Consider the following 15,141-nt stretch of genomic DNA (forward strand, 5'->3'; position numbering starts at 1 on the left):
ACACGCACGCAATGATTCCATGCATATTATAGTTAGATGGTGAAAATTTGAAGTGAGAATGGATGAAGAATAAAAAACATAAATTAAAAAACATGAAAACCTAATAGCTAATTATAAAAAACGATTTTATAGATTCGTTTTTTACCTGAATCATATAGTTCCATTATGAGGAGGACATGTGAAAAAAAACACTTTACAGTGTGCTCTGTGAATAGAATAATATATTAGAAAACCTCTATAAGCTTACATAACAACATGTCCAAACACGTTGTTTTACATAAACTGACCGAGATTATCCAGATTATCCAGTTCGTTCAGCGTGAACGAACTGGGTTGCATGATGTCAGATTTTCATATGTACTCCCTCAACAACGGCAAAAGATTCAGGCAAGCATTAATTACCTGCCGATTCCAATAATTATGTCCTTTGGTTGAATAGGTAATCTAACTTTAGGCACAGATGAGTCTACTTTACCAGGCTAGTTCATTATCTCAGAATTTCTTTCACAATTTTGTGAAGATTCTCAATATTTCACCAAGTCAACCGGCTTTGTCGGGCGTCTATGCGAACACAATTGGCCCGTGTTCGGGGGAGGAAAGCCTGGCGGGGAGGGTGATATTGGTCATTGCATGTACTCCTACGGGCTGGGCGGCACCTGTCAGCGGGGAGTGTTGGGCGGGAGGAGTAGGACGAAGACTCTATGTCCTCCCGGTGGGGGCTCCTCACTGGCAGGTGAGTCAATAGGATACAGCAGTGACAACACAGAAATGTGTGTGGGGAGGAATTAATTAATTATAATTAATTAAAAAATAATAAATATATATATATATATATATAGGGGAATATGTATATTCCCCAAAGTTGTAAAATTTAGAAAGAACTATGTACGTTAAAAAAAATAAAGAAAAGAGAAAGATTACTTAATTTTAAAAGCTGTCATCTGATCAGGGGCTTTCAACAGGGGGTTGAAAGCCCATGAGGACCCCTAAGTGGGTCCTCAGAGTTACTACAGGGGGTCACCATTTTTTTTTGTGTGATAAGATTTTTTTTAAAGTCTGAAAATACACATTAAAATGAAAGCAACATATTATTAGCAAAGATAATGTGTAAGTAAACAAACACACAAAACATTGAATTTACACAACACTGATGATGGTGAAACCATCAACATTGCAACATCACTAGGAGGCAACCCATCAGCTAAATATGGTGAGTTGCATGGTCTGAAATTATGAAAAGGGGGAAAAAATAACAGCAATGAACCCACTGACTCCCAAGGCAAGAATCCAAAGAACACAGACTCAAACCAAGCCTGTCACATTGTGTGCTAGATAAGACAGTCAGGAACTCTGAGTCCTAGGATGAATGGGGAGAAGCTGGTAAAGGTCAGGCCAATGGGGAAGAGCATCTTCCTCTTTCTCCCAGAGATTAGGCTATACATAATGGTACATGTGGTAACTGATAACATGAACAAGATATAAAAAACTGCCCAAATGTTTTCAAGTTTTAAATAAAGATCCAAACTGGCTATTTTTCTGCAGCAATTCCATCAATCCTGGCCCAGGAAAGGTCCCCATGCCCATAAAATGACCCTCATCATGGTCATACCGCCCTTCAAAGATTCCTCATCATCACTGCATTCCACTCATTCACAACAACTCCACTGCACACTTGATGACTGACATGACATGACAACTTCAACTCCTCATTCTTGGGTCTCTAACGTTGGGCCCAGTGTGTCTCCAGTTAATCTAATAACCAATACTAAATATAATATCTATGCATTATATTTAATTACATGAGGGTTTTCTCCTTTAAGTTGTCTTTATGCTGTGTAAGCCCCGTCCATCGCCACATCTGACGTAGAGACCCCAGTACTGGATCCCACACAACCAGGGTTGCCATGTCTGCTTATTATAAGCTTATTTGGGCTTGTTTTTCGGTAAAGTTGCTTGTAAATATTAAAAAAAATATTGGGCTTGTTTCTAAAGTGTAGTTGCTTATTTGGGCTTGTTTCGTTTAAACCAGTGGTTCTCAAATATTTTCATGTCAAGACCCCAACATTAATATGTATTTGTCTGCGGACCCCCATCTGAAAATATTTGATGCCAGGGAGGGACCCCCATACAAGATTGGTGTTGTTAAAGAGTTTCAAAAATATTCCACATATTTAAAATTTTCTGAAAATAGTAGATCTACAAGCTCACAACGCGTCGTGAGCTTGTAGATCTACTATGTTCAAAAAGCCAATGTATATGCCCTGACTGGGTACTGGATCCCACTCAACGGTATAATGTTACAGCGAACGTGGAAGAGCCTGAATGGCTGCCCCCTCCACCCAGTTGCGTTGCAGTTCACTGAGGGCAAAATCATTATACTTGTGGCTTGAAAATACACCAGAATACCACGGATCTCATTTAGAGACGATCGATCACAAGTTAAAGTCTTCAGCTTCCTAAGCCTTGGTAACTAAGAAAAGCTGGTACCCAGGTAATAAGGACTAGATATGGTTAGCAGCAGCAGCAGTAGCCATGGATCCAAGACCCGTCATGGATGAACTTCAACATAGTGTTTGCACTCTCTCCCCATTTACGGCCCGTACATCTACATAAACGTTCAGATTTCAAATATAAAGTGCTTACCCCATGGCCACGGATGTTGCAATTGTGTACGGGTCCTCAGAAGTACCCTTATTTCCCTCATTGTTAAATAAAAAGCATTTTCATCCAATCGGTGGCCATTTTCTCATAGAGTTATTATGTATCAGAGTGCAATACACCTCCCAGTCGATATTCACGTAGTAGAAAGCATATGGAGAAAATGGCCACCATTCGGATTAAAATGCTTTTTGTTGAATAATACGGAAGATACAGGTACTTCTGAGGACCCGTACATAATTGTAACATCCGTGGCCATGGGGTAAGCACTTTATATTTGAAATCTGAACGTTTGTGTAGATGTACAGGCCAAAAAGGGAGAAAGTGCAAAGACTAAGTTGAAGTTCATCCATGACTGTCGTATCAGGTCTACAGTAGCACATACATACCGAATTCAAGCTCTTGGTAATCAGGATGGAAGGGGGTCGTGGTTGAGAGATTATGTTCTGTCAGGAACAGTATTTTAGCTGGTTGTTGTTGTGGGTGCCGCCGCTGACAGGAGAGGGTAAGGAAGTCAAGGCATTGAAGAAGTGAAGAGGTGCATGTAGAGACAGTCTGATCTGTCACAGCAGTAGGCAGGCTGTGTGGACAGTGTTGCCAGGTTTTGGGAAAGAAATAAGCGACCCAGGTATATGAAAACAAGCCCAAAAGAAGCGAGCCCTTCGCCCTTTAAACGTATATACATTGGCTATTTAAAATAAAAAAATATTGAATAAATGTGAAAAGAATCAAACCTTAACAAATCTTGTATGGAGGTCCCTGGCATAACGTGTTTTCAGATGGGTCCGCAGTCTGCGGACCCATCTGAAAATTAATGCATTTGTCTGCGGACCGCAGACAAATGCGGGGGTCCTTGACTTGAAAATGTTTGAGAAACACTGGTTTAAACAACATTAGGAAACAAGCCCAAATAAACAACTACACTTATAGAAACGAGCCCAAAAAACCGCAACTACCAATATTAACAAGCAACTTTGCAGAAAAAGAAGCCCAAAGTCGCTTATAATAAGCAGACATGGCAACACTAGGTGTGTGGAGGAGAACCAACCACCGAGTTATAAAACACAGTCGCTTCCGCCTACCTCGCAAGGCGCATGCGCCCCAAGCAAGCTGTCTAGTGGCCGGTGTCCAGGTTTAGGGTACTTTCTTTTACCTCTCATGTTATGTTAAGGCACTAAACTCTGCATAGGGTAATTTCATGCCAACTCTAAGGGGTTTCATCATGGTCCAACTCCCAAAAAACTTCAGGTCTGCTGCCACTCTTATTTCTTTTAAAACACAACTAAAGGCCTTTTTGTTTGCCGCTGCCTCTGATTAAGTTATATTAATTTTTTCTCTTTTCTTCTCTTCTGCACTATAACTAAACTGTATCTATTAATTTTTACTTATTTTGTTTTATGCATCCTAATGTCATTTTATAATTGTGTTTCCTTTGCTTGATGTTCTGTGTAAAGCAAATTGAATTGCCTTGTTGAAATGTGCTATAAAACTGCCTTGCCTTGCCATGGAATGCCTAAAAATGACACAGTAGGCATTGCCTATTAGATCTAGGCTACTTGTAGATCTGTATGTTAAGAGAAAAGTGCTCCATTTACAGTAATTCTATCATCCTAAATAACCGTTTGGATTTTGTGTTTCACTATCCTCCTTGTAAAAGAAAAGTCAAGTAACATTAATCACGGTTAGGCCTACCAAAACCAGAGGAGCCTTACATGAGAGATAAACAGGAGTAATATTTGTAGTGATCCCTGAGTGGAATTCTGTGCATTATTGGCCCAGCAGACAATTTCAATTAAATCAAATTAAATTAAATTAAATTAAATTTGGAGGGGAGCTTGCTCATGGGTCACTCAACCAGGCAAAATGTGGAGCCGAGAATTAAACCAAGGGTCTTCTCATTGCCAGACGTTATTCCTAAACCACAAAACTTTTTGCTTGTCAGTACTTGTTGACTGCTTTGCCCGAGGCTGTGCTGATACGTGAAATGGATTGTGTTCAGAAGTTGCTCTGGTTACACTGGTTACACTTAAGTCTGGGCAGTCAAGTGTAACTGAACCTTTCCTTTTAACTAACAGCTGCATTACATTTAAAAAAATCTAAAATCTAATGGTCTAATGGCTAAAATGATCTTTCCCAACTTTTATCAGTAAACTAATCAGTTTTGAGACTTGACATGTATCCTGATATATTTCAAGATACACCTTTTAATATTAATGCATATTATGATCTAATTAATTTAGCATAATTTGCCTCAAATCCTGTTTTGGATCAACTTTTAATGTACATTATGGTTGAACTTATCAGGGTTCAATACAACAAACAACCCAATATTCACCTATTTGAGTTGTTAAGATGTTCACTTCACTGGACCACTGGGTTTTTCTCCAGTTAAACCCATTAAAACTGGGAAAGCATCTGTGTCACAAGTGTGTCACGATTCTTCAAAAATAGCAGATATACAAGCTCATAGCACGTCACTTCGTCCCGCGCTACGAGCTTGTAGATCTGAAAGTCTTGAACATTTGTGCAAATCTTTCAATATACATATTGAAAGCGAGCATTTTTAACTAAAATCTTTGCTTCTGGGGGTCCCTGGCACAACATTATTTTGAGATGGGGGTTCGCGACCAAATACATATAATTCTGGGGGTCCTTGGCATGAAAAGGTTTTGAGCACCAATGATATAGCAACATACGTTTTTCAGAAAACGTTTAGGATTTAGAAGACATTTGCAGAATCGGCCTCATGTCTTAACGGGTTAAATGTCTGAGGCCTTGAGTGTGCTGATTTTGAGTCATCCAGAAAAATGTATGAGTGGTTCACAGATGGAAGTGTCTTCATTTCCATTTTATTATTCCAACAACACTCACAGTAATTATTCCACAAACATACATAAAAATAAGCTATCGTTAACATTGAAGACGCAAAGACATTTTGCTTGGAACTGCTTCAAAATAAACAATTATCCACTGTGCCTCTGAGACCAACTAAAAAGGGACATTATACTTGGAATTCACGTCACCTGTTGTAAAATGTAGTTTAAATGATAGAAATTGACAGCACATTTGATGTCTATGCTCTGTACATCCTTTTGAAACACATCCATGACAAGAACGGTCCCATTTCTAAGTATCTTCAAAAGCTCCGTGGGCTCAAACACTGACAGGCCAGTAGGTTATGTGTCCGTTGCTCTTTGACTACTTCTGCGGCACATTAAACGCCCTAAAAGACTCTACATTCAAGAGTGTGAGTTGTGCTTTTGATGTCTATCATCTCTATGTATATAAGTAATGGTAAGTGAATCATTAACAGTCTAAAATGTCAAACAAAATCTTCTAAAAGGAAGCTCCTGCGTCTTAGGTGCCAAATTGTCTTCCTGTTTCCCAATTCCCATATGCCTCAATAAAATGAATACAAGTTTTTAACTTGGTTGGCTGCATGTCACTGCCATCTCATCAGTATGTGTGTTCATGCTTCAGAAAACAGACTGGCACAAGCCTATGCAAGATGTTTGAAATGTTGCTCCAGTAGCCAACTATTGCTCAGTACACACACTTTGACTAAAACACCTAGCTGCACTTACAGTATGAGTCATATTTTAGACATTTGCCTGACCCTGTTATTACAATATAAAATATACCATAAGCAGGTAACATTCAGCTTGCTCAAGGACACAAACCACTTAACCCTGGTCCCCCGTGGTCTATACTTGGTCCCCTCCTTTTTTCTCTCTACACCAAATCTCTTCAGCTAAAACAGCCGATCTAGAAGCTTACAATCTGTATAATCTGTATAAAGCGCCTGTCCACACGCATACAGGCGTTTAAAGTTATTGTGGCTGAATAGACCTCAGGCTCAAGCGCTGGGCATAGCTCATCAAAGAGATGAGAGATCATCAAACTGCATATTACTCACAGGAATTATATAAAGAAGTAAGATATTGCACCAGGTGCAAAAAAACGAACATAGGAAATGTCAATCAAGCTTGGTCTGTTTGTACACACCCAGACTATCCTGAGAAGGTCTGATCAGTGGGTGTACAAGGCTTTTAACCACTTTAAACCTGGCATCCTTGGACATGTCATTATAGGCAAAAAAAGATTTACTTTAATTGTTTTTATATAAGTAGACAATTAGGCAATCTACAAGCACAACGCATCATGATCTAACACATTGTAACCTTGGACATGTCAAAATAGGGCAATATTTGCCTAAAATAGGTGAAAATTCGCAGCTCTACATATATAGAATATATTGCAGCTCTACAAAGGTGTGAATCAGCTGTTTATGGCAAAGATTTGGTGTAGAGGGGAAGGAGGAGGGGCCAAGTAGACCCGTGGGTGACACTGGTCACAAAAGTATACTGTACAGAGTGGTTAAGAGAGACAAATGGCTGTTGTGGGGATCAAACCTATAGGCTACCCCTTGAGCCACAGAGTTGAGGTTGAGAGACCATGGCTACCAAAAGGTCACAGGTTCAATCCCTGTGAATAGAAACGTGTTCATCACTGCCAAAGTGCCACTGAGCAAGCCAGTAGGACCCCATACCTGCTCCACACATATCCAGGGGCATCACATGCAGCTGCTTGTGCACGGCAACCTCTCTGGTTAACTAAACCGCCTCATTCCACTGTGTGCAAATTGACATCATTGACATATTACGCATACAGTAAGATGTTGTGAACCATGTCTTTCAAAGCTCTATAGGGAGGCACTGGGGCCAGTCTGGGACAGACTGGGAGAACTGGGTTTGGTGCAGGTGGTGAAGCTGACCCTGACGTCCCTTGGATAGAAGCCCTGGAGAACCCCGTCCACGACCACATCAGGAAGGTCTGAGGGGGGGGGGGAAATGGTTAGTCACAAAATCTCTCCTGTCCATTACATGTTTGTGTTATGATGCTTTTAATATTCACTATCACTTGTCAATGGTCTTACTTGCCGTTTCTCTCCACAGTCCAAATAATCAATACAATACCATAAAAAAATACTCCATAAATTCATTTGCTGTGAGTACACAGTAAAATCATCACAGCAATTTTGAAAGACATCGGCATCACCGGGCGCATGCGTCGCATGGAATAGCGGCATTACGCATTTCGCAGGAGAAATACACAGTAATACACAGGTATTTTCCCCACACTATACTGTATGTACTCAGATCAGAACAATAGGATTTCGGTACAAGAAGGCTTCCCTTTAAACTAAAGAGTATTTTATACCTGATATACAGTCGGACAGGTATGGGTCCCGTACATATCCCACCACACGCTGATGCTGTTGCTGCCAGCTGAAAGAACACAGGAGAATTACTGTCCACAGATGTTAACATTACTCCAGGATGTGATGGATACAAATACACAGAAATGTAATGTTTGTTGAAGGCATACATCTTTCATATGGTGCCGTTTATACAGTTTTTAACAAATTTGTAGACAAAGAGTTTTGCTTTTTTACCCCCTCTTCTCCCCAATTTAGTCATTATGCCAACTAATTCCTCCCCACACACATTTGTGTGTTGTCACTGGCACTGCTGCTGTGTCCTACTGACTCACCTGCCAGTGAGGAGCCCCCACCGGGAGGACGTAGAGCCTCTGTCCTACTCCTCCCACCCAACATTCCCTGACAGGTGCCGCCCAAGCCCGTAGGAGTACAGTACGTGCATTGACAAATATCTCCCCACCGCCCCTTAACACATTTCTTGGGGTTCTTTTTTTGTTTATTGATTATGCCTCAGTAAATGTGTCAGTAATGCTCGTCTTACCTGTAAGTGTCAGATTCATCCACCAAAGACCTGAAATAATAATGTCACTTTGAGTTACTTTTCCTCTCTCAGAGAAAGTCAGCTCACAAAGAGGTTAAGGACCATACATACATTGTCTATTCCATTTTTGGGCCATACATTGAATAAAAACAAACAACATTTTCATTTTTAGATGTGTTAAAAAACATTCCATAGTCATTAAACATTATCAAACTTACTGGAATAACTGAGTCAATGTTGGCTGTACATCATTGCACGGTTAAAGCGCAAAGACACTTCGGTAGAGGTTTTGGGTTGTGTAGTTACCTGTCCTGATCACACAAATGCATATTCTGCCAATATGTGACATCACAAAAACTGGAATGGCAAAAAAAGAATGCCATACTGAGTTTTGTGATGTTATGTATCGGCAGGATCTGCTTTGTTTGCGGTTGTTTATGTGCTAAAGAGTGAGTTTGAGAGCTGTTTCACCATACAATGCAAGTCAATGAGGAGACTTTTTGATCATCATTGTCTAATCAATGGCGCAATGGAGCAAAATATCTCACAAATTGGAGTTACATCATGAGAAGGGAACTACACAACCAAAACCTCTGGAACTATACAACCAAAACTTTTACCAAAGTGTCATTGCGCTTTAAGAAGTAATGGACGTTTCTTCCATAAATCCTTATGTCTTCCAGGGACTATTTTAGGATAGTTTCCAATCAATTTGTGCTTTTACATGAATGTAAAGGGCTTTGCATTATTAAATGCCTCCTCATTTCCATCTAACAGACAGTCCAGAATGTGAGATCCAATAGCCCTGCACACATCTAGCAAGAGAAACAGTTCTTGATGCTTTTTGTTGCCCTGCTCTCCATCTACAAATAGACAAGCTAGATATAGTCCAGAGATGCATCTTAAAACTTTGGTTGGAGTAGGCCATAAGAGTGTGCTGCCCTATAAAGACAACCGTCAGGAACAACTTTTCAAAATGTAAACCCATAACTTGGGTTTAGTGTACCATATAAAATAAAATACATGTAAAATACAAGTACATGTTTTGAATTTTGGGGGGACAGGACTCAGGAGATAGACCTGGAGGTTGGTCGATCAGTGTCAAAAGGCCAGTGCCGTTGGTGTGGAAGGGACATACTGTTCTACATTTGTAAGGGACAGCCCAATATATGAGCTGAATCTTACACAGCAAGCTCATGTTTATAGAGATTTCTCACATTTAACATGCTAAAACTACACCCACAATTGTTCCATCTAAATGTCCTAAAGTTGCAGATAAACCACCATTATGTGAGGGCTTACTCTATGCTGCTAAAGGCTAATAAACAATACGGTGGCTTTGTTTATGGTACATCTGGTAAAGGTTTTGAGGTAATTTTCCTCAGTTTCTCAGACTACTTTCTGATACTGTTTGTCTGCTGTGAGCTGCTTATCTTTCTTACTCAAAACAAACCATCCAGTTCTATATTATCAGTACTTCTAGTTGAACATGATACGCCTTGAAATAATTTATCTTAGCACTACAGTACTCATGCTGTAACTGTTCCATTTGTGTGTTCATAGAGTCAGAGTGAAGGACTTACTCCAGACTGCTGATCTTGTTCCCTGTGTGGAAGTGTTTTACGTGCAGGAAGTCTAACAGCACCTGAGGCACATCTTCATTCTGGTACAGGATATCCTAGACAAATCCCAATCACAATGAAGTTTAATGGCCTTGTGTTGTGAGTTATTGCTGTGGATGGAGTGTCACATGCATGCAATGTATGTGACACTCCATCCACAGCATTAACTCACAACAAAAGGCCATTAAACTTCATATTATTACATAATCTAACACAATGTCTGACATATGGTGCTTTTTCATGGTCAAAGGTCAAAGTCAAGAAGGTCCCATTATTAGTTAATACATTGTCATAGATCATACCATACACTGTCATTAAAATAGTTTCACTTCACTGCTAAACTAATAACATAACAAATAAAATAAATGCCGCCTTCAAGCAACTGTTTAATGTGTTGGTAAGATATAAGTTTTATCCAATGGCTTCTCCTGTTCTGAGCTCCCATTACCTGTATGTAATCTTCAAGTTCCTGTCTCCTCTGCTCCAATGGCTTGGTCCTCAGATGGGGGTTCCTTTTACTTGGGAAGTCTGGAGTCTGGATAATCTTCCTCAGCTGAACAAAACACAGAAACCCTTAATATATTTACCACTTTACTGGAACCCTTAATACATGTACATCTTACTTGAACGCTTAACACATGTACATCTTACTGGAACCCAGGAACCCTTAATAAATGTACACCTCACTGGAACCATTAATGCATGTACACCTTACTGCACAGGTGGGCAACATTTTTGGGAACGTGATCACTGGTTTCCAAGGCTGACGAGACCTACCATTGCCAGACAGTGAAAACCGCCATTGCTTTTATGTCTTATTATAGGCTATGGGAATGGGATTTTACTGCCAGCACATCACTGTTGAGCTCTATACTGATATATACAACATATGCTACTGTTTCAAGTACAAATGAAACTTTATCTAGAAAGGCAGTGTTTCAGTTATCAAAGTTTATTTGACAACATGTCACCACAGAATAAACATAATGCACAGCATTTCTGTAAAAAAGAAATCATAATTATCATCATCCAAGAAGGCATTACTGGACCTCAATAAACACTGGGAACTAGCTACCAGGCCATTAAAGTCAGGTGTGTAGCTGCTGGTTTCAGTTCTTACAGATGCAACCAGGCGGTCATACGTCACTGCTGATTGGTATTTTTTACTTAAAAACGTGTAAGAAAACACAGGATACATAACATTCATGGCAACTCATGCACTTGACTCGTCATCACACCATTCTGATGAAAATGCACAGTTGGGAAACATCAGTAATATCTGTTGACTCATCCAACTGGAGAGAGAAACGAAAATGATTTCTTGTGTTTGGTGAGAATGTGGCACACAAGACAGGACAATGCAGTGGTCACATTAACTTTACAAACCGGCTTTGTAAAAACATACTGCCGTGTTGCTGATTGAGATTTCAGTTCCTTCATCCTTATTTTTCTCAGTTCTGCGTGCCAATGACTTCGTCTTATTTCTCTAGGCGTTTCTTCCCGAACTCAATCTCAACACTGTTGTCTCGTCTAGTTAGCCGTGTTTGAAATGTCGTAGTAAACAGGTAACACACCTGGACAACTCATATGTTACCAGGGTCGTTCTATGTTCATTTGCGCTGCGCCACTCCCCTTATGGAGGATACACACATGAACAGATAGACACAGAGACCATGCATTGCTAAACAGTCACAATACAGATGCAGCACACACACACACACACACACACACACACACACACACACACACACACACACACACACACACACACACACACACACACACACACACACACACACACACACACACACACACACACACACACACACACACACACACACACACACACACACACACACACTCTGAACGGGGTTGAGGTTGGTATGACATTTAACAATGACAGGACAATAAACAGTGACCGTACTTTTCTGTGGAGGGTCTGGAACTCGCTGGATCTTCTAAGCACATAGTGCTTCCTCCCATTAAACAAGATCTCCACTCTGAAAAGCTGGAGCAGCAGACAGACAGAGACAGAGAGAGAGAGAGAGAGAGGGGGGGGGCTTTCAGGTTAATTGCTGTCACAAAAAAAAGTTTGAAGTGTTGAATGTAGGAAAACACAAGACACACTATTACTACATTATCAAAATTGATCAAATTGAATACAAAAATGTGTATTGTGAGCATCACATCCACTAGGGGGAGACAGAAAGCAGCACAGAGCCACTTAACTAGGAATTCAGTGAAAGTTGTCTTGGATACAAGACTGTCCACAAACCCAAATGCACACACTGGCAAATGTGATACAAAGTAAAGCCACACTATGGCACATATGGTTGTCTTACAGTATCTATTCTTACTTCCAGAGCTGTGCTGTGTTGTTGGTTTAGACAAGAGACCCACATTAGCCTGAAGACATGTAGGCTATTCACTCTCAGATTTATAGACAGCCTTGTGACACTTAATGGGAGACACTGTGGGTCATGACATGGTCATGTTACTGATCTAACAACCATGATGTCTAAACTATGAACATGATGCCTGGCTTTTTACAGTCTGCATGCACAGGAATTACTCTGCTGATTTTGTTTTACAGACACAAACAGACAGTGTGTACAATCTGTAACCAAATCGTCCTTATTAACAATAACAACCACAATTCCATGGTTAATTAAACCAGCAAAATGTCTCCGTACAAAATTCTAAACAAAGATGAGGAACATGCATAGATTTGCACAGAGTACATGTGTTTATTTATTTGTAAAATGTAATTGAAGAATGTATGTCAATTTATTTGAGAGGACTAAGAGACAATTTCCTGTTTTGCCTACAGGAAATTGTATACATTATGATTAAGGGTAGGACAAGCTTATGAATTCCTTATTTTAAAACAAACAAATGCCATAGCCAAAAAACAACAGTGATTTGCAGACCAGACAACCAAGACTTATATGTCCCCAGAGTGCAGTATGTGTGACATCTACAGCAAATTCCACATCCTTCAGTGAATTCCTGTCATTTTTTTAGTCTAGGTGTAGCCTTAACACGTTTATGAGAACTTGACAAACACACGATTGTGCCCTGCAGCCTGCACGTCTTCCATTAACTCCCCCTAAAGCTCAGGATTTAGAAGTCTGTTTTTCCCTGAAGATATGCCCAACACTTGAACGGTCCAGTCTACTAATACGTTTTTCAATAGTGAGCAGCCACAAATAGAAAACTGCTATTTGTTTTTTTTATTGTCGCTATCCGTTAACATACATGTGTAACTGTCCAATATTAAACTACCAAACGTTGTTTTAATGATTTTGTACACAGTTAAAAGGGCCAGCCAGCAGCTCCGTTATGTTTCTTCCTCCCTGCCAGCCTGGCTGGCTGCCACAGTTCTGTCAACAACTTACCTGTGGTGGAAAGTAACTAAATACATTTACCCAAGTATTAGTCTGTACTTAAGTACAATTATGAGGTATTTGTACTTTACTTGAGTATTTCCAATTTCCAATACTTTTACTCCACTACATCTCAGAGGCAAATATTGTACTTTTACTCCACTGCAATTATTTGAAAACTTTACTTTGAAGATTTTGATTATTATTAGAGTGTTTCTACATTGCAGTATTGATACTTTTACTTAAGAAAAAAAAATGTAGTACTTTTCCCACCACTGCCTATTTGAATGATTTTGTATCCAGACCAGTTAAAATATAGAGCCAGGCAGCTCCCGACTCCGTAGGTTTCCCTTCCTCCATGCCAGCCGGGCAGCCTGCATGGCTGCCACAGTTCTGTCAACAACTTACCTGTCCTGTGACTCCTGTCCAACCATAACCTGTCAACTCTATCAGGCGTCGTTGACGCGTCAACCTTCACAATTCACATTGTTAGAGAGTTTCAATAATAACCATGCAGAGTCAATGTGGGGCATTAGAGATCAGATCACATTCGCCAATATATTACGAAGCCGACAAGATATCAGATAAAATCACACCACCGTCTCACCTTTCTCAACTTTCCAGAGTCATCAACTTCCCTCTCCAGCGAAGGGATCGAAACCTCTATCATGAGGGAAATCTGCTGCTGCAGCATCATAAGAAACTTTTAACTAACTATCTGTGTGAGATCAGATCAGACACCCTTAAGGGTCTCTTTCCTCGCTTTAAGCACTTTGTTCTGAGTTCGTTGAGGAACTGAAATGGAGTGGTTTCACTGGTTTGATGTTTCTCTCTCCTTGGCTGCGGCGCTGTGCTCCACCTACAAACTAATGAATGGGTGGGTAGCTGGCACGCCCACGATCCTGACATGTTTGACAGGACAAATACAGTGGCAGACCGTGGTGAAAAAAATACTTTAAAAAAAAAACTTACGTAAGTAAAAGTATCAGTACTGCAATGTAGAAATACTCTGTTACAAGTACAATTCTGGAACAAAATTTTACAAAAGTACAAAGTGGAAGTACTGGAAGTAAAAGTACAGAAAATTGGAAATACTCCAGTAAAGTCAAAAATACCTCAATATTGTACTTGTTACTTAAGTACAGTACTTGAGTAAATGTAGTTAGTTACAGTAACCTGTAAGCTGATTGTATGACGTTCTGTATAGTTGTGTGTATATCTGTCTGTCTCTTATATGTCATCATGATTTGTGTGCATGGGGATCTCATCTTAAACAAGCTCTGTGCTTAATGAGTCTTCCAGTTTAGTAGACCTTGTATTGTGAATTTGTACTTCCATGTACTGTTGTTCTCATGTCTTACTAAATAAAGTACATCAATCAATCAATCAATCAATCAATCAATCAATCAAGTTACTTAACTTTACACCACGTACAGTGGTTCTCAGTTTTATTTTTGTCAAGGAAACCCAAATTGATATGCATTTATCCGCCGGACCCCCATTTCAAAAGATTTTGTGCCAGGGACCCCCATTAGATTTGGGTTGTTGTTATTGTTGTTGTTGTTTTTCAGGGTTCACAATTTTTCCAAAAATAATCAGATCTACAAGCTCACAGAGTATCTCATCACAAGGCATTGTATGCTTGTAGATCTAGTATTTTCAAATAGCCGAAGTACTATAAAAGAGGATTTAATTGGTTAAACATATTTTTAT

At 39.8% G+C, this 15,141-nt stretch overlaps 2 protein-coding genes across 4 annotated transcripts in view; both read right to left on the reverse strand.

Annotated features, from left to right (window-relative positions):
- adpgk (ADP-dependent glucokinase) overlaps positions 1–3,242 on the reverse strand; it is a 270,498-nt gene extending 267,256 nt beyond the window's left edge. For all 3 annotated transcript variants that reach the window (XR_013933791.1, XM_080438477.1, XM_080438476.1), the window contains exon 1: positions 3,048–3,242. The gene's annotated coding sequence lies outside the window, so the exon portion shown is untranslated. The remainder of the gene's footprint in view (positions 1–3,047) is intronic.
- Positions 3,243–5,487: 2,245 nt separating this feature from the next.
- On the reverse strand, positions 5,488–14,253 carry snx22 (sorting nexin 22). The gene is made up of 7 exons (XM_080436995.1): positions 14,036–14,253; positions 11,967–12,050; positions 10,491–10,595; positions 10,004–10,098; positions 8,421–8,450; positions 7,879–7,946; positions 5,488–7,491 (listed from the first exon to the last, which is right to left on the reverse strand). The coding sequence occupies exons 1-7, from the start codon at positions 14,123–14,125 to the stop codon at positions 7,361–7,363; spliced, it is 603 nt and encodes a 200-aa protein (XP_080293121.1). The 5' UTR covers positions 14,126–14,253; the 3' UTR covers positions 5,488–7,360.
- Between the last annotated feature and the right edge of the window lie 888 nt (positions 14,254–15,141).

This window comes from Gymnoscopelus braueri (genome assembly GCF_963280865.1).
Source record: "Gymnoscopelus braueri genome assembly, chromosome: 9".
NCBI classification, from domain to species: domain Eukaryota; kingdom Metazoa; phylum Chordata; class Actinopteri; order Myctophiformes; family Myctophidae; genus Gymnoscopelus; species Gymnoscopelus braueri.

Excerpts from the sequence above, each read along its gene's own strand:
- snx22 (XM_080436995.1), bottom strand. The coding sequence starts at position 14,125 with ATGATGCTGCAGCAGCAGATTTCCCTCATGATAGAGGTTTCGATCCCT. Across the intron at positions 12,051-14,035 it reads ACTCTGGAAAGTTGAGAAAG|CTTTTCAGAGTGGAGATCTT; the intron begins GTGAGACGGTGG and ends CTGCTGCTCCAG. Across the intron at positions 10,099-10,490 it reads AACTTGAAGATTACATACAG|GATATCCTGTACCAGAATGA; the intron begins GTAATGGGAGCT and ends GGATTTGTCTAG.